The sequence below is a fragment of the Suricata suricatta genome, chromosome 6, assembly GCF_006229205.1.
Source record: "Suricata suricatta isolate VVHF042 chromosome 6, meerkat_22Aug2017_6uvM2_HiC, whole genome shotgun sequence".
NCBI classification, from domain to species: Eukaryota; Metazoa; Chordata; class Mammalia; order Carnivora; family Herpestidae; genus Suricata; species Suricata suricatta.
In genome coordinates, this window is record NC_043705.1 from 119,630,911 (window position 1) to 119,658,055 (window position 27,145).

The window sequence follows — 27,145 nt, forward strand, 5'->3', positions numbered from 1 at the left end:
GCAGAGAGAACTCTGTGCTGTCAGTACAGAGTCAAACCAGGGCTCAATCTCACAAACCGTGAGATATGACCTGAGCTAAACTCAAGAGCTGGATGCTTAAATGACTGAGTCACTCAGGCACCCCTACGATCTTTGTTTTAAAGTCTGTTTTGTCCAATGTAAGTATTGCTACCCCGGGTTTCTTCTTACTTCATTTGCATGATAAATGTTTCTCCATCCCTTCATTCTCAATCTGCGTGTGTCTTGGGTCTGAAATGAGTCTCTCATAGTCTCATATAGATGGGTCTTGCCTTTTTATCCATTCTACCACCCTGTGTTTTTTGATTGGCACATTTAGTCCACTTAAATTCCAAGTAGTTATTGGTAGGTATGTAGTTATTACCATTTTGTTACTTGTTTTATGGTTTTGTTTGTACTTTTCTGTTCCTTTCTTCTCTTGCTCTCTTTTCTCATGGTGTGCTGGCTTTCTTTAGCAATATACTTGGATTCCTTTCTCTTTATTTTTTACATATCTGTTACTGGTTTTTGATCTGCGGTTATCATGTGGTCTGCATATAACATCTTGTAACATCTTATGCATACAGCAGTCATTTAAGGTGATGGTCTCTTCACTTTGAACCCATTCTTCACTCTTCTCCCCACCCCCAACATGTTAGGCATACTGTGTCATGCTTTACATACTTCTTTTTGTGAGATCCTTGACTGATTTTTATACATATATTTATTTTTATTACTTTTGTGCTTCCTGCTTTTCTTACTCCTACTTATGATTTTTTTTCTTTCTACTCAGAGTCCCATTTGACATTTCTTATAGGGCTGGTTTAGTGGTCATGAATTCTTTTAACTGTTGTCTGGGAAGCTCTTTATCTCTCCTTCTTTTCCTAAGGATAGCCTTGCTGGATAAAGTATTCTTGGCTGCAGAGTTTTTCCTTTCAGCACTTTGAATAGATCATGCCACTCCTTTCTGATCTGCGAAGTTTCTGCTAAAAAATCAGCTCATTGCTTTATGAAGTTTCCCTTGTAACTGTTTTATTTTCTCTTTCTGCTTTTAAAATTCTCTATCACTTTTTGCCATTTTAATTATTATGTGTCTCATTGGGAACCTCCTTGGGTTGATTTTGGTGAGGCATCACTGTGCCTGCTGATCTGAATTTGCTTCCCTCTCCAGATTCAGGAAGTTTTCAGGTATTATTTTCTTGAAATAAAATTTCTGTCTCCTTTTCTCTGTCTTTTCCTTCTGGGATCCCTAGAATACAAGTGTTGTTATACTTGATGGTATTTCTGAAACCCAGACACTGTTTTCATTTTGTATTATTTTCTCTCACCTGTTCAGTCTGATTGCTTTCTATTGCCCTGTCCTCCGGGTTGCTGATCCATGCTTCTACTTCCTCTACGCTGCTATTCCTTCCATCCAGTTCATTCTTAATTTCACTTGTTGATTTCTTCACCTCTAGTTTGTTCTTTTTTATGTTTTATATCTCTTTGGGTTTTTTTAAATGTTTTATTTATTTTTGAGAGAAGGAGAGACAGCGTGAGCAGGGGAGGGTCAGAGAGAGAGGGAGATACAGAATCTGAAGCAGGCTCCAGGCTTTGAGCTAGTTGTCAGCCCAGAGCCCAATGCGGGGCTCAAACCCACAAACTGTGAGACTATGACCTGAGCTGAAGTTGGATGCTTAGCCGACTGAGCCACCCATGCGCCCCTGTTTTATATCTCTATGTTAAGGGTTTCATTGATGTCCTTCACTCTTAGTGAGTTAGCTTTATGACCATTCCTTTAAGTTCTCTATCAGGCATATTACTTATGCCTGTGCTTCAGTCTCTTTCTGTGATTTTTGTCCTGTTCTTTCATTTGGGACATAGGAAATCCTGTAGAGGTCCTGTAGTGCCCTCCAGGGCAGTGTCCCCTGTTCACCAGAACCTGGCACTTTAGGGTGTCTCTTCTATGTGCTGCATGTGCTCTGTTATTGTGGCTGAGCCACTTTTTCCTTCTGCCCATTGTCTAGATGGGTTCTCTTTGCCTGTTGGGGACAGGGGTTGGTCCCTGTGTTGTAAGTGGGTCGGTCTGCAGCTGCCTTCGGCTTGAGTTGAGTAAGACCAGGTGTTTGCCAGAGATGCAGTATCACCGAACTACAGGGCACATTCCCTGTGTTACCCCCTGAGAAGCTGTTTTTGGTGGCGGGCCTGCAGTCAACCCAGATGTCTACCCCCAGCCCACTTCTGGAACCACAGCCTGAGTGTTGTGTGTGGTTCTCTCTCCTTCTCCCTGGGTCAGGAGTCACTGTGGCGTTGGCTCCTGGTGAGGCTGCTTGTATTGCCAGGCTTGTGGCACAGTTTTGGATGAGCTGTGGCGGAGTGTATTGGTGGGGGTGAGTCCACAGGAGAGCGTTGGGGCAGGACATGTGGTGTTACCATGATTGGGTTTGCTGTTGGAGGACAGCTGGAGTCGAGTCCTGGCTGGACGGGAAGGATCCACAGGAAAACATGGGAAAGAGGGGGTGCACCGTAAGCACGTTAGGTAGAGAATGTCCGTGTTGTGCTGGTCCGCACAGGTTTCCCTGTGTCTAGGCTGGGGGTGGGGGTGGGGGACGGAAATGGTGCCTGCCAGCTCTTTTGTTCTTGGAGGAGTCTCCCAGAGATCCTTGCCCCTCCATCACTGGCTCTGAGATCAGTAAACAAACCTCCTGTCCCTATGCCTCAGGTATTTTTCAAACTGCGGCTTCCATGTTGTATCCTGCAGGGCTGTCTCTAGTGCTGTCTCTTTAAGGGCAGGGGCTAGTTCACTTTAGGCTCAGGGATTGATGGGGAGGACTTGCAGAACTCTCATAGTCTTACAACAATTACAGCAAGAGAAGTACATGCAGTAAATTCCCACGGAAACTGGGCACAAGTTTCCAAGTATCCTCTCCCAGTGCAGTCACAATAGGACACATTTAATTCCTCCAGCAACAGGCTGTGACTGCACATGTGAGACAATGCCCACCAAGGAAGCTCATTTAGAGGCTGTTTCCAGAGTTTTTCTTGGGGGCTGGTTGGGTAGGCAGCCTCTGCCTGGCACATACCAATTCCAGATTTCCAGAAGGAAAAGCAAGTGTTCAGTATAAATCACATTGTTTGTACCTGTGACCCACCTTCCATCTAGGAAGATATTCTCTTTCTCCTCCCATGCTGGGTGAGGAGTCTGCCTCAAAGCCATCTCACACCACCTGTTTTTTTGGACCACTCTCAGTACGACTTGTGTCAGGTCATATCATCGGAGAAGTCAAAGCCAACATGGGATTAGATGTGCAAGCCAGTTATTGGGAGAAAGGCCTGTGAGGAGAAAGTGGGGGAAGACAGAAGTCCGGGGAAGCATCAGACCACATTGTAGGTGTGATCCCACCCTGTGAAAGAGAGAGGGAAGGGACAGGGGAGAGGGTTGAGTAAGTAAAATCTTGGAGTACAGTGTTACAGGTTTCAGCTGGGTCAGTGGTGAGATGTCAGGCCAGAGTTGCCCGCCAGAGGAGTCCTATGTCTGGCAGGAATGGGACAGCCTTAACGTCCCTGCCGTGCTCAGTCATTAGCTCAGGCCAGCCCATGGGACATATGGCATGGGCATGAGTTTGAGGCTGAATTCACAAGGCCAGCTGTGTTGAAGTCATCACTGTGTTATAACTTGTAGAAGTGATTGAGATAGTCCAGGAATAGATGTTGGGTCAAGAAGCCTAAAACAGAACTTTTAATCATTTTTCTTATTTTATTTTAGAGAGAGCAAGAGTGGGGGGAGGGGCAATGGGATAAAGAGAGTAACTCCTGGGCAGGCTCCATGCTCAGCATCGATCCTGATGTAGGGCTCAATCCCACGGCCTAGGATCGTGACCTGAGCCGAAATCAAGGGTCGGTGTCTCAACCAACTGAGCCACCCAAGTATCCCCCAAAACAGAACCTTTAAAGACATTTAATTGAAGTGGTGAGCAGAGAAGAAAGGAGACAGCATAGGAGGCCGCACAGTGTGTTAAGAGTTAAAATAAGACCCAGGTGAGAGAGAGTTTAAGCAGAAAAGAAAAGCCAATTTGTTAAATGTTATAGAGAAGTCCAAAAGGCTAAAGAGACTATTGGTGAGCTCTGAGATCATTTTCAGTGGATTTCAGGGAACAGGATGGAGCAGATTGATGGAGATCTTACTGTATACTACTTTTGTGAATGGGCAAAATCTTTCCAAATAGAGGCGCCTGGCTGGCTCAGTCAGTAAGGCATATATATGACTCTTGATCTGAGAGTTGTGAGTTCAAGCCCCATTTTGGGTATAGAGATCACATAAAAATAAATAAAATTTATTTATTGGGCTGCCTAGGTGGCTCAGTTAGTTAGCTGTCTGATTTTTGCTTTCCACTCAGGTCGTGATATCATGGCTCTGGGTTTGAGGCCGACTTTGGGCTCTGAGCTGATAATTCAGAGCTTCCTCCTCTATCTCTCTGCCCCTCCCCTCTTTCTCTCTCTCAATAACAAACATTTAAAAATATTTTCGAGGGGTGTCTGGGTGGCTCAATCTGTTAGGCGTCCAACTTTGGCTTAGGTCATGATCTCATGGTTAGTGAGTTTGAGCCCTGCATTGAGCTCTGTGCTGACAGCGCAGAGCCTGGAGCCTGCTTTGGAATCTGTGTCTGCCCTTCTCCCCTGCTTGGGTGCATACACTCTCTCTCTTTCTCTCTCTCTCTCAAAAATAAGTAAATAAAACATTTAAAAAAACATAAAAAAAATTTCCAGGGGTGCCTGGGTGGCTCAGTCAGTTAAATGTCCCACTTTGGCTCAGGTCATGATTTCTAGGTTTGTGGGTTCAGGCCCCACATGGGGCTCTGCGCCAACAGCTCAGCTTCAGATTGTGTGTTTCCCTCTCTACCTCTGCCCCTCCCCCACTTGTTTTCTCTCAAAAATAAATAAACATTAAAAAATTTTCCATATAAACAGTATTTCATTGTGATACTACTTGTATCCATAAATAATTCAAAATCAAATTATGCCCTTCTTGTGAAATTTCTCAGAATTCAGCATTCTTCTGGTAGACCAACACGAAGAACTGAGAAAGAGAGAAGAGAAATTCAAATGTGGATGAAAAGAAAACGAAAGGAGAGAATGGCGGAGTATTTAAATGAGCTGACAGAAAAGAGAAGGCAAGAACATGATCCTTTCTGCCCCAGGAGCAATCCAGTAAGTTTGCAAAATCAAGGGCAGTGGAATTGCCACAGAATGCGTGTAGTTTTTCCCTGGAAGATATTCAAGGAAAGGATTAACATAATTTAGATGCATGTTTTATTAGACAAATGTTACCATTTTACTTAAGTCAGAAAATGTTAAGAAATTATCTTCACACAATGTAGCAAGGTATTCTACAAACCATGCTCTCTTAAACTATCTGAAATATTTTTTCTACCTCAGGCTAATTATTCCTCTAGCTAATTTTAACCAAATGAAAATTTTGAGTGATTGGATGACCAACTGGAGCTATTCCCATAATTTTTAATGAGAGTTCAATGAACAACTGACTGTGTAGTAAAGCAACTTTAAAAATCAATTTTCTGGGGCGCCTGGGTGGCTCAGACAGTTAAGCTTCCAGCTTTGGCTCAGATCATGGTCTCACGGTTTGTGGGTTCAAGCCCTGCGTTGGGCTCTGTGCTAACAGCTCAGAGCCTGGAGCCTGCTTCAGATTCTGTGTCTCCCTCTTTCTCTGACCCTCCCCTGCTCACACTGTCTCTGTCTGCCTCTCAAAAATAAATAAAAAACATTAAAATAAAATAAAAAAATAAAAATCAATTTTCTGGGGTGCCTGGGTAGCTTAGGTCCTGATCTCATGGTTTGTGAGCCCTCTGTTAGGCTCTGCACTGACAGCATGAAGCCTGCTTGGGATTCTCTCTCTCCTTCTCTCTCTCTCCCTCCCTTTCTTTCTGCCCCACTCCTGCCCATCCCCTGCTCAATCTCTCTCCCTCTCTCAGATAAACTTTAAAAAATTATACAAATCAATTTCTATCCATAAGTTATCTACAATAAATAAAGAGTAGGGTCCAGTCATGTACCAAGGGTACAGTGGTGTGGTGTGTGTGTGTGTGTGTGTGTGGTTATGGGTGTGTGCATTTCAGCTGCCCTTTATCAACATTTATTTGCTGAACCCTAACTATGGACATCACAGTTTTCTTCAGAAGGTGAAATAAAGCAGTGTTACTTTGATAATCACATTACTGTGAAAGTTATATTTAAATTATGCTTAGATTATAGAATAGCTTTTACTTTGTAATCTGAAATATTATAATACTTATTTTTCAGAATCTTTAGGGAAATATGTTCTATAAAAGTTGTATTTTCCAGGTAAGGCTGTCACATTTAAGCACCAAATGGTGCAAAAGTAGGCAAACTATATAAAGTGCATAATTTACTTGTGTCTGGAGAAGTCATGTTGATGTTAATATATATATAACATTTTTGCCTGTTAATAGTTTTAGGGACCTGGTAATGACCTTCAGTCTACTGAGGTACATACTTAGAATCTTTTTTTTTTAATATGTATGTATGTATGTATGTATGTGTGTATGTATTTAGTTAGAGCATGAGCAAGGGAAGGACAGAGTGGGGGAAGGACAGAGGGAGGGAGGGAGGGATAGAATCCCAAGCAGGCTTCACATTGTCAGCGCAGAGTCCAATGCAGGATTCAGACTCATGAACCGAAAAATCACAACCTGAGCTGAAACCAAGAGTTGAATGCTTAACTGATTGAGCCACCCAGATGCCCCATGACTAGACTCTTAAAGTGTTTGTGTGTTTCTCCACCCCACGGGGGTGGGTTCTGATATCACCCTCTTTGTGGATCAGGAAAATACCAAAGATAGTTAGAATTGTGTCCAAATTTAGAATAAATTACCTTAGAAGGCACTGGAACTGCTTCGATCATAGACGTTATAACCTCTCCATCATCATTATCTTAATTTTCCAAGATCATTTTTCTTAATTTTTAGCTTCTGTTTAGGTTAAGGTATGGGATTAGTGAGCGGTTAATGTAATTAAAAGTGTCATTTGAATTTCTATCAGAAATTAATAAGACCTTTGTTACTGACCACTTCCATGCAGGACCTACAGAGAGTGAATGCACTTCTATGTGCACATTTTTATATACACAATTGTGTGTAAAAGGACTTGTCTTTGTTAGTAACTCAACAGTAATTCTTAATGTTCTGGAATAAGGTGTGTGTAGCTGACATTTGCCAATTGCCTCATGGTGCGTAAGTTTTGAAGAGTTCACAAGTCACAGTGAACGTACTACAGTAGGTTTCTGGTAAACATTTTAAAACATCAGAATGATGGCTTTCAATGTGTGACTCCTTTCTGTTTTATCAAGTAAGCTCTCTGTGAGAGTGATCTCAAGACAGAGTATGAAGTATATGTGTCTTCATCCTTAAAATGCTCTTGTTTTTTTATTTTAAATGCAATCAATAATGTATTTTCTCAAAAGGAGAGAACCTTAATTTAGCTACTAAAATAGATTTTGCCTTCCACTTATTAAACCAGATTTTAATTAATTACATGATGCTTTAGCATTTTTCACATTTTGTGCTGGGTTAGGAAGCTTCATCAAATATGACAGTGTTTTGCACTGTTTCCTAAATAGCAAAATATGTTTTAACCTATTAAATTTGATTAGTGGAATTTTCTTGTTTTCCATGGATCGTAATGGCTTAATTATTTGAACTGAACAATAATGAACTGACTGGGTATTTGTCGTACAGTTTTACATGACTTCAAGAGAAATCAGGTTGAGAGAGAAGAAGAAGCACGAAAAAGACAGGTAAGCTGGCTCGCAGTGCATTGAGTGTCTTCTCTGATTTGCTTACCCGAGGCCTGGACAGAGCAGAGTCGCAGGAATTCCTGTTTTCACATTAGTCCCTTTTCGTCCGTAAACAGAAAACTCTGGGTGATAACTCCAAGGAAAATAATTAGATTCCACTAGCCTTTTTAGGAGTTTATTCCATTGAATTTTTATGACTTCCATTTCTGCTATTCCCTCCCTCTCCCAGTCCAGATATGTGCATTTTGATGTTAATATATATATAAAATACCCAAAAGGCCATAAGGTACCATACAGATACCTTTACTAACAACACTACCTAATGGTTTTCAGAAATATGAAATATGAATTTGCATTTGAAAAGCATGGAAAAACACCAATGCTAGTTGATCTTCAAACGCTACGTTCCCTCCAGAAGTGTGAACTGAAAGTCACTCTTCTATTAAATGTTGTTTAATTCTTTGTCTGAAGATTGCTCCTCTCTGACCACTATAATCGTCGAATCTCACAAGCATACAGTCTGATGAATGAACTGTTATCTGAATCAGCACAGCTACCAACTGCCGCCCAGAAACCATTGCCTCACAGACCCAGAACTGCTCACATTTCCAGACAGCAATGTTCTCTTTCTCCAAGAAGGTAAGACAAAGTTTGGCAAGTCATTCAATGTGATTATGTCAGGCATGATAAGAAATTCAGTGCTTTTGTAACTCAAGTTCTGTATATTTATACCTACCCTGCTCAGAAATATGATAATCAAGTAAAGAAAAAATGGTCCCATAATTATGAGGTCTTTATGAGTTTATGGAAAGAATCACCAAGGAAAAAGACAAAAATGGCATTATATCTCTAAGATATAACAGCACTGCAGCATACCTGATACAGCTTTGATATCCATTCAGTTATTTCCTTTTCTGTACTTTTTAATATTTCCTTCTAGAATTTGCATCCTAACTGCTCTCCCTATTTCTCCACTTAGTCCCATTCTTGTAGAAACAGTCTCCAACAGCTTATCACTTCTCTGCTGTCCCTTCCCAGCACAGACCCAGACCCAATCACGGTACTTGTGTGTGTAGGATTTCAAAATACCAGAGACTCCCTTGAAATCTTTTCTTGAATAAAGCAGGGTATTAAATATATAAATAGCTTCCAAATACATAGGCAATTTGAAATGGACAAACAGATAACCAAGAACAATTTGTGTGAAAAAGAAAATGAAGCTTGAGATATGACACATGGAGAATATTTTGTTGAGAATGTTGTAACACTAAATGTATCACTGAGGGACAGGATAAGCAATGTCAGGTTAATCTGAATAAATTTTGGGCTTTTTTTTAGGAATATAATAATTATATAATTTCTACTTTAGAGAGAATCAACATGATCATAGTATTCCAATAAATCAACCTGGAAAATTTAGATACATATCCAGACCAAGTTGTACCCGAAAGGGGAATGTTTTTGGACAACCTCAAGGCCCTCCTTGGCCACATGGTAAGTAAGGTATTTTAGAGTTTGTATAATTTTGTATTCCTTGAGGGTATAGGTCCTCATCTCTAAAGTTGGTTTTCATTAGTAAAAACTATAAATCTTTGTGAAAAGCAATTATTTCAGCAGAATGCAAGAGATTTATAAAGACTTACCTGTGGTGGGATTTTGTTCTATTGTTTTGAAATAGAAAGACCTCAGGAATCTTATTAAACAAATAGCTTTATTATAATAGAATTTGATCAGTCAGTATTTTAGATATGACTTATTTGGGAATTTGTTTCCTTTGTGTGTCTGGCTAAAGATGTAGGCATTTTTACAAATCTAGTTGTGATAGATACCAGAATGGGTTAGATAGACAGATACCAGAATATCACAGAAGAGGAATACTAAAAGGCTCATATTGAAATATCATGTTTCTACCCTTTGAACGTTTGAAATGATAATATTTTATTGCTAGCCTTCCTTTAGTTAATTTTTCCACTTTTGGGTTTTGATGACCAGAGTAAAACATATTTATATTGTGAAATGATTACACACTAAAAATGTATAATGATGGCTAATATGTAGTATAAATGCACACGGCTAAAAATGCATAATGAACTAATGTGCCAGGTTCTGTTTAAATTCTTTATTTACAACCCTGTGAGACAGGTACTATTATGTTCCCATTTTAAAGATGAGAAAACCCAGGCAGAGAAAGTTGCAATAACTGCCTCAAATCAGATAGCTAGGAAGTAGCAGAGCCGGGATTTAAACCTAACTGGGTCTAGACTCTACATACATCCTTAGAACCTATACTTCATTATGCTGTCTCAATTTAGAAAATTGAAATTTCCATAAATTTCAGTCCTTTTTTTAAAAAAAATGTTTAAGTTTCTCGAGAAAGAAAGAAATAGAGCATGAGCAGGGGAGGGACAGAGAGAGAGGGAGACACAGAATCTGAAGACAGGCTCCAGGCTCTGAGCTAGCTGTCAGCACAGAGCTTGATGTGGGGCTCAAACTCACAAACCGTGAGATCATACCTGAGCCAAAGTCGGATGCTTAACTGACTGAGCCACCCAGGAGCCCCAATTTCAGTCCTTTTGATAAATAGTTTGGTTAACTCTTGCTCTTGATTAACAAGTTACAATAAGAAAATGCTGCTCTTGGGGCACCTGGGTAGCTCAGTCAATCATCTGGCTTTGGCTCAGATCATGATCTCAGGTTCATGAGTTCAAGCCCTGCATTTGATTCTCTGCTATTAGCACAGAGGCCACTTCAGATCTTCTGTCTCCCTCTTTCTGTCTCTCTCCCATTCGTACTCTCTAAAAAATACACATAAAAAGAAAATGCTGCTTTTGGTGGGTATATGGGTGGCTCAGTCAGTTAAGTGTCCAACTCTTAATTTTGGCTCAGGTCATGTTCTCATGGTTCGTGAGATTGAGCCCCACATTGGGCTGACACATGTGACATACTGACTGTCTTCCTTCTCTCTCAAAAATAAATAAACTTAAAAAAAAATACTGCTTGGGGCACTTGGGTGGCTTAGTTGGTTAAGTGTCCAGCTTCGGCTCAGGTCATGATCTCATGGTTCGTGGGTTCGAGCCCCACTTTGGGTTCTATGCTGACAGAGCCTGGAGCCTGCTTCGGATTCTGTGTCTCCCTCTCTTTCTGACCCTCCCTGCTCACACTGTCTCTCTCTGTCTCTCAAAAATAAATAAATGTAAAAAATTTTTTTTTTAATGTTTTATTTATTTTTGATACAGAGAGAGACAGAGCATGAGAGGGGGAGGGGCAGAGAGAGAAGGAGACACAGATCCGGAAACAGGCTCCAGGCTCTGAGCCAGCCATCAGCACAGAGCCTGACATGGGGCTCGAACCCACCAATGTGAGATCTGACCTGAGCCGAAGTCAGAGGATTAACCGACTGAGCCACCCAGGCGCCCCTGTAAAAAATTTTTTTAACAAAATAATAAAAAAATACTGCTCTTTTGACACTAAAATTTCAATATAGTAACCATGTTTGCTTTTTTAAATTTTATTTTTATACCTGATACATTTGCCAAAATTAAATACCCAAAGTTGGCAAGGATCTTAAACTTGAACCCATGGTTTCTATCAGTTGGAAAAATCTTGGATTATATGGCAATGTGTCTTTGTCTCGGACCTGTGCCAGGCCAGGCCTGTGTTGTTCTGCACTTGCCTCTGGTCAGCTCACCTGCCCTTGCTGCACCTTGAAGAGGTGCTCCTGCTGCTTTGGGTTCAGAAGCCCTCAGTGACCTTCCCCCCCCCCCCCACCGATGAGTTCACAGCTTGTCCCTGGCCTCCGAGGCGTCCTCCCCTTCAGCCTTCTTCACCTCCTTTCCCATTTAATCGTGCTGCTTGCCCCGTTCTGTGCTTTGTGCCCCGTTCTTTTGTTGAAATCCTCCCTTACCTTGAATGCCTCACCTCTGCATCTTGGAAGCCATCTCTAATCTTAACTCTTTAGTTCTTCTAACCTAATGTCATGAATTTTTAACATCCATAATTAAAAAAAATTTTTTTTTCATATTTTATTTATTTTTGAGAGAGAGAGACAGCATGAGTAGGGGAGAGTCAGAGAGAGAGACACAGAATCTGAAGACAGGCTCCAGGCTCTGAGCTAGCTGTCAGCAGAGAGCCCAATGCAGGGCTCAAACCCATGAACCGTGAGATCATGACCTGAGCCACAGCCGACACTCAACCAACTGAGCCACCTAGCCACCCCCATAATTTCTGTTTTAAATTGGAGCTAATACTTACCTTGCATGGTGGTTGTGAATATTAGAACTATTTTTTGAGAGAGAGCATGCATGAGCAGAGTGGGCATGAGCAGGGAAAGAGCAGATGAGGAGAGAGAATCTTTTCTTTTTTAACGCCTCTTTATTTAGAAAAAAATGTTTAATGTTTATTTTTGAGAGAGAGAGAGACAGAGCGTGAGTGGAGGAGGGGCAGAGAGAAAGGGAGACACAGAATCTGAAGCAGACCTCAGCTCTGAACTGTCAGCAGAGAGCCTAACGTGGGGCTTGAACTCACAAACCACGAGATAATAACCTGAAGTCAGAGGCTCAACCTACTGAGCCACCCAGGTGCCCCTTTAAACACCTATTTATTTATTTGTTTGTTTGTTTATTAAACAAGAAGTTTATTTAAACAACAAGATGCTTGACTTGAAGGGAAAACTGTCTAGGATTCATTTCTTTTAGAGTAATTTATCCCTACTTAACAACAGATTGCCCTACATGTAACAGCTACGTACGAAAAAGTTATAAAATTATCCTTGGTTTTATAATGATTAATGAAAAACCTTAAAATTCTCCAATCAAACAAGGTATGCAAGGATTTTTATGTTGTCCTTTTTGTTGTTGTTGTTGTTAAACAGTGAGAGCAAAGTAACTTACTAGAATATAAAGATCAGAGCTGAATGAGCATGACACTGATGGAGAAAGGGGGTATTTTCACAGAACCAGTGTCCCCATCCCATCTCCATTTGACGTTGACTAAAACATCCCATTGGCCATTTAGTTAAAAAAAAAAAACAAAACACAAAACGCTTGTGCACATACACAGTTACTTTGTGTACAATAAAGGAATGGGGAAGGGGAAAAGGAAAGAATAGAGAAAAGTATACTGTAGTAGTCAGGATGTGTTGGGACCAAATTGTGGTTTTCTGATTGAGACTATCTTCTTGGTCTGGAGGAACCAATGTCTGGAGTAAAGTAGCAGAGTCCCTTTTTAGTAGACCCCTCCTGTCTGCTGCTGGAACATGTCAAATGTATCTTCATCCTCCAGTTCCAGCTGTGCAGGTGTGTCTGTCTCATTGATTGGTTGCCCGTCAAATCGGAATCTGATCTGCCTATTGACAAATCCTGTCCTTCATGATAGGCTTTCATTAGTTAACTAAGTGGTGAATGCCTCTTAATCTTACACTGCACCGCAGACCCATCCCGCCCGGCCACCTTCAAATTAATATATATGATCGTTGTTCTCAGCCTTGACTCCTTCCTTGGGCTTTTTTTGGCCCTGGCAAGTGCCGGAGTCTCCTCAGCTGCTGCTTCACAAGAGGTACCAGGTCCACACTGAACGAGCACCCAAGCAGCACCTGGAGCAGCGGAAGTAAACACCTTTTTGAAAAAATTTATTTATTTTGAGAGAGAGAGAGAGAGAGAGAGAGAGAGAATGTTCGCATGTGAGGTGGGGGAGGGGCAGAGATTGCATCCTAAGCAGGCTCTATACTGTCAACTTGGAGCCCAATGTGGGGCTCTGTCTCAGGAACCATGAGATCATGACCTGAGTCAAAATCTACAGTTGGACGCGTAAGTGACTGAGCCGCCCAGCCACCCCTAGAGATCACTGTTTTAGCTACCACTGTAATGGTTTATTGTTTGGCCTCTGACCCCTTAGTCACATGTTTATGCAACCGGTCTCATGTTGTAGTCACTTGTAAACTTAGGTCCCATGCTAGGCTAAAGTTTTTGAGGGTAGCAACACTCTTCTTTATCTTGTACTCCCTCTCACACTGAACAAATGAAATAATCGAATACTTGGACAAATGAAAATAATGACTATTTAGCTTATCTGCCTAAAAATAGCTATTCATAAACTACTATTTGGGAATATTAGTGGGTGGGTATTGCTTTATTTATATCAGACAGGACCACTATATGACTAGCCAGGTAACCTGTCCCTTAGCTTTCTCAGAATGTGAGAGACCAGAACACTTCGAGGGGCTGGTGAACAAGCTGACTTCTCTCTCCAGGTTGTGCCTACGTGTCGCCTCTTCCACACCCAGAACCCAGCCACTTCCCCTGGCTGCATTCAGAGGTGGAGGTGCCCCAATATTGTGGGGCAGTGGGAGAAACCCATGCATAACTGATCCCAGGTCCCATCCCAGGTCCGGTCCTAATCAGTGACACATGTCACCTGGGCCCATGTGGGGCAAGTTCAGTCATTGCACAGATAGGGAGGGAGAGCTCATCAGGATTTTAAAATTCACTTCAGCTCATTTTGTAACAGCAGGGTTTTTCTGAAGATACTTGTGAGTCTTTGTGTTGTTACCTGTCTTGTGAAGCAGTGTGTAATTTCTGGCTAGTATCTTTAGCCCTGACTGAAAACTGTTACACTTACCGATCCACCTGTCTTTTATTTTGTTTTTGTTTTTTTGTTTTGCCTGTTTCATGTTTAGTTTTATCAAAAATAATATAAAGGCTGTATGATAAGTAACTAAGAAGCACTGAAGGCATAGTTCAAGCCTGTGGAATCGTGCAGGCCTGCATTCCCATCCCAGCTCTGCTGCTTCCTTTGTGCCCTCAAATATGTGTTACTTAAAACCTATCTTACAGGGGCGCCTGGGTGGCTCAGTCACTGGTTAAGCGTCCGACTTCGGCTCAGGTCATGATCTCACAGTTCGTGGGTTTGAGCCCCACATCAGGCTCTGTGCTGACAGCTAGTTCAAAGCCTGAAGCCTGCTTCTGTATCTCTCTCTCTCTCTCTCTCTCTCTGACCCTCCTGCTCATGCTGTCTCTGTGTCTCAAAAATAAATAAAAAATATTAAAAAAAATTTAACTCATAAGACACTCTTAGAAATGTCAAATACAGGGCACCTGGATGGCTCAGTCAGTGAATTGTCTGTCTCTTGATTTTGGCTCAGGTCATGATCTCATGGTTCATGGGGTCGAGCCCTGCCTTAGGCTCTTCACTGTGGAGCCTTCTTGGGATTCTGTCTCTCTCCCTCTCTCTCTGTCCTTCTGCTCACTCTCTCAAAATAAACTTTAAAAAATTTTTTCAAATACAGATTTCAGAATGAAGAGTGTGGCTGTGGGGTTAGCTTTGTTTGCAATCCGAGTTCACCATTCTTTGGCCCTGGGAAAATTCCTGACCCATCTGTGTAAGCCTCAGTTTTCTCACCTGCAAAATACCAGTTATAATACTGAGAACATATATATATTGTGGGCTTAGCACAGTACTGAACATAAAAACAAGGATTCAGGAAGGTGCTATTATCACATTGTCATGCAGCATACAAACCCATAAGTTAGGGATTCCAAATTAGCTGTGCTCTGATCAGCTGGAGAGGGAGATGATAATGATCTTAAGAATGAAGATCCAGCCCTAGCCCAGCCTCACCCCATGTTACTGTTCACCATTTAAAAGTACTTTCACTATGCTAAACAAAATTAGAGATCAATATCATATGACATCATCCATGTGGAATTTAAGATACAAAACATGAATATAAGGGAAAGGAAGCAAAAATAATATAAAAACAAGGAGGGGGAACAAAGCATAGAGACTCTTAAATACAGAGAACGAACTGAGGGTTGCTGGTGGGGGATGGGCTAACTGGGCAAGGGGCATTAAGGAAGATAGTTGTTGGGCCGAGCACTGGGAGTTACACATGGGGGGATAAATCACTGGAATCTACTCCTGAAATCATAATTGTACTATATACTAACTTGGATGTAAATTAAAATACATAAAATACATAAATAACATTAAAAAAAAATAAAAGGTACTTTCACGTTCATTCTATTAGCGTTTCATAACAACCCCGGTAGAAAGGGCAACTGTTATCCTCATCTTACAGCTGAGGCAGCAGAGGCTTAGAGAAGCAAAGGGGCCTCCTCAGACCCCCCTAGAACAATAAAGGTAATAGCTGACAGTTACAGAGAACTTACATGGTGCCCAGCATTGTGTTAACACTTCATGTCCGTGATCTCACTTAATCCTTCCTTTCATCCACTGAGGTCTGTGGCATTATCCTAGTTTACTAAAGAAAAGAACTAAATTTGGTAGGGATAATGATGAAAACACTGATTATACATGCATTATAAAAAATGAGAAACATGAATTAGTCTGTTCTGTAGTTTTCCGTTGCCACCTTCTTTTTTTTTAAAGATTCATCTTTCCGTTTACCGCCTCTCTCTTGCACTGCGTCTGCTATATAACCTGTCTGTCAAGTTTTATTTTTTTTAATAGTTTATTGTCAAATTGGTTTCCATACAACACCCAGTGCTCTTCCCCACAAGTGCCCTCCTCCATCACCACCACCTCTTTTCCCCCCTCCCCCTTCCCCTTCAACCCTCAGTTCATTTTCAGCATTCAATAGTCTCTCAAGTTTTGCTTCTCTCTCTCTCTCCCCAACTCTCTTTCCCTCTTCCCCTCTCCCTGGTCCTCCATTAGGTTTCCCTTGTCTGTCTATCAAGTTTTAATGTCGATGGCTGTATTTCTTAGAAATTCTCTTTCAATAGTTTTCCCTGCAATATGCTTTAAAACCCAAGGCTGTAATATCAGGATCAGTTTGAGTCCTAGAAGCATCATTTACTGCATAATCTCTGACCTTTTTATTTCCCCTTTCAAAATCTTTCATTTTAATCTTTTTTACATTTATTTTTGAGAGACAGAGTGAGGCAGCGTGAGTGGGGGAGGGGCAGAGAGAGCAGGATATACAGAATCTAAAGCAATCTCCAGGCTCTGAGCAAACGGTCAGCTCAGAGCCTGACACGGGGCTCAAACCCACGAACTGTGAGATTATGACCTGAGCTGAAGTCAGATGCTCAACCAGCTGAGTCACCCAGGCGCCCCTTATTTTAATCTTTTGCAAAATATTTTCTAGTTTAGAGTACCCCAAGGGTGCCGGGTTGGCTCAATAGAGCCTGTGACTCTGGAACCCAGGGTTGTGAGTTTGAGCCCATGTTGGGTGGAGAGTTTACTTTAGAGAGTCCCAAAGCCATTTTATTCTAGATATTTTCTTAAAAAAAAAAACAAAAAAACAAAAAAACAAAACAAACTTATCAATGTTAGTTTAACAGATAAAATGCTCCAAAATACAATATTTCCCTTAAAATACCTGAAGTTATATCTACACTGGTATTCTATTTAGGCAAGCTCCAGAGATCCAGGGTTTTGTGCTCATGAAGTGCGTTGTGATCTATCATGAGGCCTTGCCCATAGAAAGGCAAATAGAAGTATTTGTTTCATTGCCCAGTGGCAGCCCTACCTGTGACAGGAAAAAACTGAGTATAACTCCAACTTTGTAGCATGGGGGTGTGTCCTGAGTGTGGCCCAATAATTGACATGAGGGCAGGAGGTGGAACAGGGCTTTCTTCTGACTGACGGTAGTAGCGGTAATGGATTCAGTTCCACTGCTCAGTTCCGGACTCCTCAGGCCAGCCTCCATAGATCCTGTTTGGCAACATGCTTTATAAAGAAACTGAGAGGCGCTGTGCCCTGTCCTACAGAGAGAGTGCTTCTTTGAGGTAAGCTGGAGCGCTTGCCAGCCTGGTTTCCACTGCGGGGTTTCTCCTTGATGTGTCACAGGCCTTTTACCTTAGAAAGCACCCACTGCCCGCACTGTGGCAGGAACACCCAAACTCAAAAAGCTTTGTAGATGCTCAGTTTTGCTTTCATATTGTATTTTTATTTTAAGATTGGATATCCCGAACAAATTCCAGAGAGATGCAGTCTGATCTGAAGAGAAGGAAATTGCAGAGCCATCTGTGGGCAAAGCAAGGTGAGAGAAAGCCGGTGCTAGTTTCTTAAATTGTGTAGATACCCCACAGGTAAAGGTTTATCCTATAAAATGCAGTACTGTTCAACTTGATTTCTTAATTTTGGCCATAATTTTGTCATTCTTTTTAGATGACAGTAATTATGTTCATTTGACAAGTGTATTGAAGTCTAGTTACCAGATTAATTATAGCAGAAGTTGGAGGTGGTCACAGCTTTGCTAGTCTCTTCACAGCCTGAATGCTTGAAGCAACAGCTCCGCGCCATCTCCATTTGTGTCCATTTGCTTTGGAGAACAGCCCGCCCTTGGATATGATACTGCCTACCCACGTGTTGGGTTCTCTTTTTATTATCCTTCAGTCTCAAGTCTTTCTGTTTTACTGGCTGTTTTCTTTTTCCCCACAGTGTTCATCCAACTTTGCGCCTGGAACTTCTCCACAGTTTCGTTCTCTCTGCGGCCTCTCCTCCCTCTAGTCCTATAGGCTACTGTTGTTTTTAAAATTAAGAGATGGCCAGGATTCAGTTTCCTTCTGTCACACAGGCAAGGCAGGAATTGTTAGAACCATGTCCAGACCTTGTGATTCAAATCTTAGGTAAAATGTGACTGCCTTAGATTTGATGATAAAAGTCAGAATAAACCAAGAAACTTACAAATTAATCGGTCCCATTGTAGTTTTGTCCTTTGCCCTTGAAAGGTTCCAGGGCTCCGTGTGGGAATCTGCAGTGTACAAAAAAACACATCAGTGCTGAGCTTTCACCTCGATCAAAGCAGGTGCGTATAGAGTACGAGAGAGAGACCATGGTGAGCCCCTGGACAATTCTTCACGAGAGTCCTGCTTCCCTTCTACAGGTAAGCATTGTTCCAGATTTGAGTTTGCCTAGTGATTTCTCTGTGTTCCCTAGTTTTGTGGGATGTAGAGATAATGCAAGATTGAAGTAGTAATTCGGAGCATCTACACCTTTGGCTTCACAGCATTTACCAGAATTTTCCTTGATTTTGTATTTTCCTTTTAGCTAAAAAAATAACAAAACTGTAAGAACAGATCATTGTACAACAAGTATTAAAAACCCACTGTGTCCCCCTTCAGATCTGGTGCCAGCATCTAGTTGTGTCAGGTGACGTTCAGCCCACTATCAATCCAGATGCCCTGGGCAACCCCTGCCCTGGTTTGCTTCCTATTTCCTTCACCAGGTGGTGGATGAGCGGCTCTAGAATCTTTGGAAAGCTTTGTTCATGCTCTGTTTACTTTTTCCTCAGCTAAGACCACAACTTACTTACTTCCTTAATTTGATAGGACTTGTCAGCAACCGAAGAAGAGCTAGAGCCTCCTTTCGGGGTGGGTGGTGTCGACAGCGTGTCTGAGAGCACAGGCAGCCTCCTCAGCAAACTGGACTGGAGCGCCGTTGAGGACATGGTGGCCGCCGTGGAGGACAAGAACCTGTCTGTGCACTGGGCCTTGGACCTGTAAGCCCTGAGTATCATCCTGTTTCCACGCCGAGGCTAGCAGCTCAGGGGTGTAGTTCTGAAAGATTTGTGTGTTTAAAGGAGAGAAGCAACGAAGGAAGCAGCATGAATATACCACCTGCTGCCACAGTATTCTCTGGATTAGCCATTTCAAGAGGGAAAATAAACACTTCTCTTCTCAATAATTTTGCCTTTGTGGGGAAAGGGTTGCTTAACTACAGATCCATGCTTTTGCATGCGGTTTCTCTTTAGGCATACTTTTTAAAATGATGAAAAAATGAAAAGTACCTGTTAAGCCAGTTTCCATAATATTTAAGTTACTTTCAAGCAACCTTACATGGATAAACCTGATGGAAAATAATCTCTCGCTGAGAAGAAAGTCACAGTCTCACCCTGAGACATCCAATAATAAGCTCCATTTTAAAATCTAGCCTTAAATTCACCTGTGCATGCCTGGCCATGCCAGGAGTTAAAAGGATCCACCTTCCACCAATACTGGACTTCTAAATAAGCCAAGTTTCACGAAGGCCAGACCTGTTCCCTGCTCTGGAGCCTAAAAAGCCTTGGAGAAACAGGGCGGGATGCTTTGAATGGGAAATAGGATTCCTGACACCAGAAAGCTCATGTTAACTTTGTAAAAACGATGGTGCAGAGACATGGGTTGCTTCTGGGGTTGCACCCAAATAATTTTTATGAGAAGAAACTAAAAACCTTCACACTCATTTGTCAATTTTTTGGTGTAGCATCAAAGAATACTATTGTCCAAAAAAAACTATTAAATATACCTCCTTTTCCAATTTGTGAGGCCAGATTTTTCTTGTATATACTTCGTCCAGAACAATATATTGGAACAGGTTGAATGCAGAAGCAGGTATGGGAATTCAGCTGTCTTCCATTAAGCTAAACATTAAAGAGATTTGTAAAACTACAAAATAATGCCACTCTTATGAAGTTTTGTTTTGGAAAATAGTTATTTTTGTGAATATGTCATAAACATTGAATGGGTCATTGTAATTAAAAATGTTTAAACATTCGTCTGTTTTAATTTTTAACATGATAAATGTTCACAGATGTACTCACGTAAATAAAAGCTCTTTAGGACCTTCAATAATTTTTGTAAGGAGGGGCGCCTGGGTGGCTCAGTCGGTTGAGCGTCCAGCTTCAGCTCAGGTCATGATCTCACGGTTTGTGGGTTTGAGCCCCACGTCAGGCTCTGTGCTGACAGCTAGCTCAGAGCCTGGAGTCTGCTTCTGATTCTTTACTTCCTCTCTCTCTGACCCTCTCCTGCTCGTGCTCTCTCTGTCTCTTAAAAATAATAATTTTTGTAAGGAGAACACAAAGTTCAAGAATTGCTGCTTTAGGGCTAAGTGTGAACTCAACAACTTGACATTTCACACCACTTCAGAAATAAAGGAGTTTTACAATAGTATAATCCCTTTTACCTCCCTGCTCCTGTTCTGATTTTAAACATTTAGTTGTCTTTTAAGGCCGTTATCATTTCCAGTGCTTTTCCATTTCTTCCTGTAGATCCAAATCTGGGTAGTATTTCCCTTCAGCTGGAAGATCATTAGCATTTCATATAGTGTGGATCTTCTGGCAGTTAATTCTCTCCGACTTCATTGACAGAACTATATCTTACCCTCATTATTGAAGGGTATTTTTTGTAGCCCTTATTCTAGAGCAAGATATTTACTTCTAGACGGGATGCCTGAGTGTTAATGAGGTGTTTGCACGGTCTCTCTACTCTGGCTGGGCAGAGCCTCCTTCACCCCTGAGCCGTGCTCAACCTCCTCATGACCACTTTCTGGGGTGCCTTAAGGAGTCTTGTAGTGATTACGGCAGCTCAGCCCCATCTGCTCACAGACTTTTGGGGATCATCTCTGTGCAGCCAGCTTCCTTTTCTCTGTTGCCCTGGCCTGCAGACTGCAATTACTGTTACCACCCTGACCTCTGAGCTCTGCCTCTTGAGTTTCGTAAGACCACAGGGCTCTGCTCGGACTCTAGTTCATTATGTTGGAGGCATCAGGACAATATCCATAAGCAGGCAGCTACGGGTGCACCAGACTTACCTCATGAGTTTCCCTTCTCTCCAGGATCGCTGTCTGTACTGCCTGTTTTCCATTGTCTAGGAGCAGTTTCCTCATGTGTGTTTTGCCTGACTTTATGGTTCAGACAGGCAGACAAGTCAGGTAGTAGGTACAGTCATAGGTGAGGTAGAAGTGTTCTTGTAGTGAACATCCATACAATAAACCTGAAAATGTGGAGTGAACAAGGGCAGAGAATATCAGCAGAGGACTGATAATCCTAGGTAGTCTCAACCTCTAGCTTGAGTATGTCCTTAGTCTTCAGAAAACTGCAATACAATGGGGGCGTCTGGGTGGCGCTGTCAGTTAAGTGTCCCAACTCTTTTTTTTTTAATTTTTTATGTCTTTATTTTATTCTGAGAGAGACAGAGAATGAGCAGGGGAGGGGCAGAGAGAGAGGGAGACACAGAATCTGAAGCAGGCTCCAGGCTCTGAGCTGTCAGCACAGAGCCCAACATGGGGCTCGAACCCACAGACTGTGAGATCATGACCTGAGCCGAAGTCGGATGCTGAACCGACTGAGCCACCCAGGCGCCCCAAGCGTCCAGCTCAGGACATGATCTCACGGTTCATGAGATTGAGCCCTGTACCAGGCTCTGCACTGTCAGCTTGGGATTCTCTCTCTGCCCCACCCTGGCTCATTCTCTCTCTAAATAAAACATTTTTTTAAAATTACAAAATAGTTATTTTGCTTAGTGTATCTTAGCACAGAAGAATCATCCAAATGAGTGTTTCAGACCCGACTTCATGCACTCCATACATAGATTAAAAGCAGCAGTTTCCATATATACATTTTAAATACTTACCATGCTTGGGAAATACCTCTAGTTATCAAAAATGTTCCCCAATTTCTCAAAACGGAATCTTTACTCACATTTTTAGTAGAAAAGTTTATACATGGGTGCCTGGGTGGCTCAGTTGGTTAAGTGTCTGACTTTGGCTCAGGTCATGATCTTGTGGTTCATGAGTTGGCATCCTGTGTCGGGCTCTGTGCTGACAGTTCAGAGCTTGGAGCCTGCTTCGGATTCTGTCTCCCTCTCTTCTCTGCCCCTCCCCTGATGACACAATCACACACACTCTCTCTCAAAAATAAACACTAAAAAAAAATTTTTTTTAAAGGTTATACAGCATAATTTAGCCTGGTATTGCACCAAAGTCTTCTAAGTTGGAATCCACCTGCAACGGAAGCTCAAAGAAAGCTGCCAAGAATGTATATATATGCACCTAGATTTAAAACACTGACTTTTGGGGCACGTGGGTGGCTCAGTCAGTTAAGCGTCCGGCTTTGGTTCAGGTCATGATCTCACAGTTCATGGGTTCGAGCCCCGCGTCGAGCTATGTGCTGACAGCTAGCTCAGAGCCTGGAGCTGCTTCAGATTCTGTGTCTGACCCTCCCCTGCTTGCACTCTCTCTGTCTCTCAAAAATAAAAGACATTAATAAAAAAAATGTTAAACACTGACTTTAGACTTCCTTACTTTCTCACTTCAGCACCTACTCTTTCCAGTCAAAGAGTCTATACTCAATAAATGTTGGGTGGACTAATAAGCCATTATTGCTTATACATTTTCCATTTCTCAATTCAAATAATTATTATATATCATGCTTTGTGTCTTGCTTAGCTTTTGTCTGAGAAATCAAATTTTGGATCTTGCTGAAGAAATATGAGATACAGGAAAATGCACTTGATAATTGCTCAGAAGTCACATTGTGTAGTCCTCCTGAACTCCCACTTTCCTTAAACATTTTTTTGTATCCCAAACATTCTTGTGTGTTCTGCATCTGGACTATGGCCCTACACTATTAAGGAGGCCCTGGTGGAAACTAATGCTTTCATTTCCATAAAAATATTAAATCTGAGTAATAAGAGAAAAAAGTCCTTGTTAGGTAAGGTTGGTTTGTAAGTTGGGGATAAATGGCCCAACCTGTTCTTATATATGTGGGACTGGGACAAAGATCTGTGACACAAGTTGCCTAGCTAAAGGGACAATTTCTATACAGGGTTTAAAAAAAAAGATACTAAGTGGGAGAGGCAAGATGGCAGAGAAGTAGGGCGTTCTATACGTTTCACCCACCTGCTTCTATCAATCTAAGAAGGACTGAAGCCACAGTACTCTGATCCACAAGAATCTGGGAGTAAAAGAGACAGAGTCCACTAAGAAGAGAGCCTCATAGGGCTACCTCAAGAAACAAGTCAAAGTACACATGGTGGAGAGTCCCAAATATCACTGAGTAGGGAACTAAAATAACCAAAGGTACAACAAGAGACACCACTAAAAGAACACTCCCTGAACAGACAGGCCCTGGACAGTCAATGAACCTCCTTTAATACAGCAATATTCACAGCTGCAGAGTGCATAACCAGCTTTTAAAACTGACAAGAGACAGAAAGCTAGCCAAAATGATGGAACGGAAGAACTCTAGAGTTCCAGGAAGAAGTCACAGCTACGGAATTGATCAAAACAGATATAAGCAACATAATGGAGCAAGGATTTAGAATAATTGCCATAAAGTTAATCACTGGGCTTGAAAAAAGCATGGAAGACATCAGAGAAGCTATTGATACAAAGACTAGGGACCTTCAAAATAGCTGTGACAAGTTTTTTAAAAAATGCTATAAAGGAGGTGCTTAATAAAATGGAAGCTGCCACTGCACGAATTAAAGAGGCAGAGAGGAGAGAATAGGTGAATTAGAAGACACAATGATAGAAAAAGAGGAAGTCGATGGGGCACCTGGGTGGGTCAGTCGGTTAAGCGTCCAGCTTCAGCTCAGGTCCTGATCTCAGAGTCTGTGAGTTCAAGCCCTGCATTGGGCTCTGTGCTGACAGCTTAGAACCTGAAGCCTGCTTCCAATTCTGTGTCTCCCTTTTTCTCTCTCCCTCCATGCTCATACTCTGTCTCTGTCTCTCAATAATAAACATTTAAAAATTTTTTTTAAAAAAAGAGGAAGTCGAGAAAGATAAATTGATCTAGGAGCACAAAAGGAGAATTCGTGAAATGAGTGGTACAATCAAGTGGAGCAATATCCGTATTGTAGGAATTCCTGAGGAAGAAGAGAAAGAAAGAGAAAAAGGTTCTGAAGGGGTGCTTGATCAAATTATAGCCAAGAACTTCCCAATCTAGAGAAGAAAACAGACATTGAAATCTAAGAGACACAAAGAACTCCCCTCAGATATAACTTGAACCGACATTTGGCACAATATATCATAGTGAAACTGGAAAAATATAAGGATAAAGAGAATTCTGAAAGCAGCTAGGGATAAAAGGGCCCTAACATACAAAGGGAAACCTATCAGAGTGGTTACAGACCTATCTACTGAAACTTGGCAAACCAGAAAGGAATGGCAGGAAATCTTCAAATATGCAGCCGAGAATCCTTTATGCAGCAAGCCTGTCATTCAAAATAGGAGAGAGAAATTTTTTTTCCCAAATAAACAAAAATTGAGAGAATTCATGACCACCAAACCAGCCCTATAAGAAATCCTAAGAGGGACTCTGAGGGAAATGTTGCAAGGAATACAAGGTACCAGAGACACCACTACAAGCATGAATCCTGCAGAGAACACAATGAATCAAAACCCATATTTTTCAATAATAACACAATGTAAATGGACTAAATGCTCCAATCAAACAACATAGGGTAGCAAAATGGATAAAAAAACCAAAATCCATATACTTGCTGTCTACAAGAGACTCATTTTAGACCTGAAGACACCTTCAGATTGAAAGCAAGGGGATGGAGAAATACTGATCATGCAACTGGAAGTCAAAAGAAAGCCGGAGTAACCATACTTACATTGGACAAACTGGACTTTAAAGTAAAGGCAGTAACAAAAGATGAAGAAGGACATTATATAATAATTGCAGGGTTTCTCCATCAGTAAGAGCTAACAATTATAAACATCTATGTGCCGAATTCAGGAGCGCCCAAATACATAAAACAATCACAAACAGAAACAAACTTATTGATAAGAATGTGCTAACTGCAGGGGATTTTAATACTCCACTTACAGCAATGGATAGATCAACCAGACAGAAAATCCCTAAAGAAACAATGCACCTGAACAACACATTGGAACAGATGGATTTGATAGATATATCCAGAACTCTACATCCTAAGGCTATGGAATTCACTTTCTTCTCGAGTGCACATGGCACATTCTCCAAGATAGATCACATACTGGGTCATAAAGCAGCCCTACCCAAATATAAATGAATTAAGATCATACCATGCACACTTTCAGATCACAATGCTATGAAACTTGAAATCACACGAAAAAGTCTGGAAAACCTCCAAAACCATGGAGGTTAAAGACCACCCTAATAAAGAATGATTGGGTCAGGCAGGCAATTAGAGAAGAAATTAAAAAATACATATGGGAACAAATGAAAATGAAAATACAACAATTCAAACTCCCTGGGATGCAGCAAAGGTAGTCCTAAGAGTAAAGTATATTGCAATCCAGGCCTGTTTCAAGAAACTAGAAAGAGTACAAATTCAAAATCTAACAGAGCACCTAAAGGAACTAGAAGGGGAGCAGCAAGAGCACCCCAAACCCAGCAGGAGAAATAATAAAGATCAGGGCAAAAATAAACAATATAGAATCCTCCCCCTCCCCCCAGAAAAACCAGTTGAACAGATCAATGAAACCAAGAGTTAGTTTTTTGAGAAAATAAACAAAATTGATTGATCAATCCCTAGCCAGGCTTCTCAGAAAGAAGAGAGTACACAAATAGACAAAATCACGAATGAAAATGGATCTATTACAACCAATCCCTCAGAAATACAAGCAATTATCAGGGAATACTATGAAAAATTATATGCCAACAAACTGGACAACCTAGAAGAAATGGACAAATTCCTAAACACATATGCACTGAGAGGAGATAGAAAATATGAACAGACCCATACTAGTAAAGAAATCGAATCAGTTATCAAAAGTCTCCCAATGAATAAGAGCCTGGGGTCAGATGGCTTCCCTGGGCAATTCTACCAGACATTTAAGTCAGAGTTAATAGCCATTCTTCTCAAGCTATTCCAAAAAATAGAAATAGAAGGAAAACGTCTGGACTCATTCTACAAAGCCAGCATCACTTTGGTTCCCAAACCAGACAGAGGCCCAACAAAAAAACGAGAACTACAGGTGAATATCCTTAATGAATATAGGTGCAAAAATACCCAACAAGATAGTAGCAAATCAAGTTCAACAGCATATAAAAAGAATTATCCACCATGATCAAGTGGGTTCATTCTTGGGTTACAGGGCTGGTTCAATATTTGCAAATCCATCAATGTGATACATCATGTTAACAACAACAACAACAACAACAACAACAACAACAAAAGATAAAAACCATATGATCCTGTCGATAGATACAGAAAAAGCATTTGATAAAATACAGCATCCTTTCTTATTAAAACCCTAGAAAAGGGGCGCCTGGATGGCTCAGTTGGTTGAGCGTCCAGCTTCGGCTCAGGTAATGATCTCAGGGTTCGTGGGTTTGGGCTGCATCGGGCTCTGTGCTGACAGCGAGCTCAGAGCCTGGAGCCTGCTTCTGATTCCGTGTCTCCCTCTCTCTCTCTCTGACCCTCCCCTGCTTGCGCTATCTCTCTCTGTCTCTCAAAAATAAATTTAAAAACATTAAAAAATTTTTTTTAAAACCCTAGAGAAATTCAGGATAGAAGGAAATTACTTAAACATCATATAAGCCATTTATGAAAAGCCCACAGCTAATATCATCCTCAATGGAGAAAAACAGACTTTTCCCCCTGAGATCAGGAACACGACAAGGAT

General features: G+C 41.4%; 1 protein-coding gene and 1 pseudogene across 1 annotated transcript in view; one reads left to right on the top strand and one right to left on the bottom strand.

Annotated features, from left to right (window-relative positions):
- Window positions 1-20,301, top strand: part of CPLANE1 (ciliogenesis and planar polarity effector 1) — a 134,672-nt gene extending 114,371 nt beyond the window's left edge. Inside the window, exons 47-53 of the mRNA XM_029940985.1 lie at window positions 5,019-5,184; window positions 7,749-7,807; window positions 8,279-8,446; window positions 9,177-9,301; window positions 17,724-17,807; window positions 18,499-18,653; window positions 19,099-20,301. Coding sequence (XP_029796845.1) covers window positions 5,019-5,184; window positions 7,749-7,807; window positions 8,279-8,446; window positions 9,177-9,301; window positions 17,724-17,807; window positions 18,499-18,653; window positions 19,099-19,272 — 931 coding nt within the window. The 3' untranslated portion in view covers window positions 19,273-20,301. The remainder of the gene's footprint in view (window positions 1-5,018; window positions 5,185-7,748; window positions 7,808-8,278; window positions 8,447-9,176; window positions 9,302-17,723; window positions 17,808-18,498; window positions 18,654-19,098) is intronic.
- LOC115294018 lies at window positions 13,031-14,113 on the bottom strand (annotated as a pseudogene).
- Window positions 20,302-27,145: the final 6,844 nt, after the last annotated feature.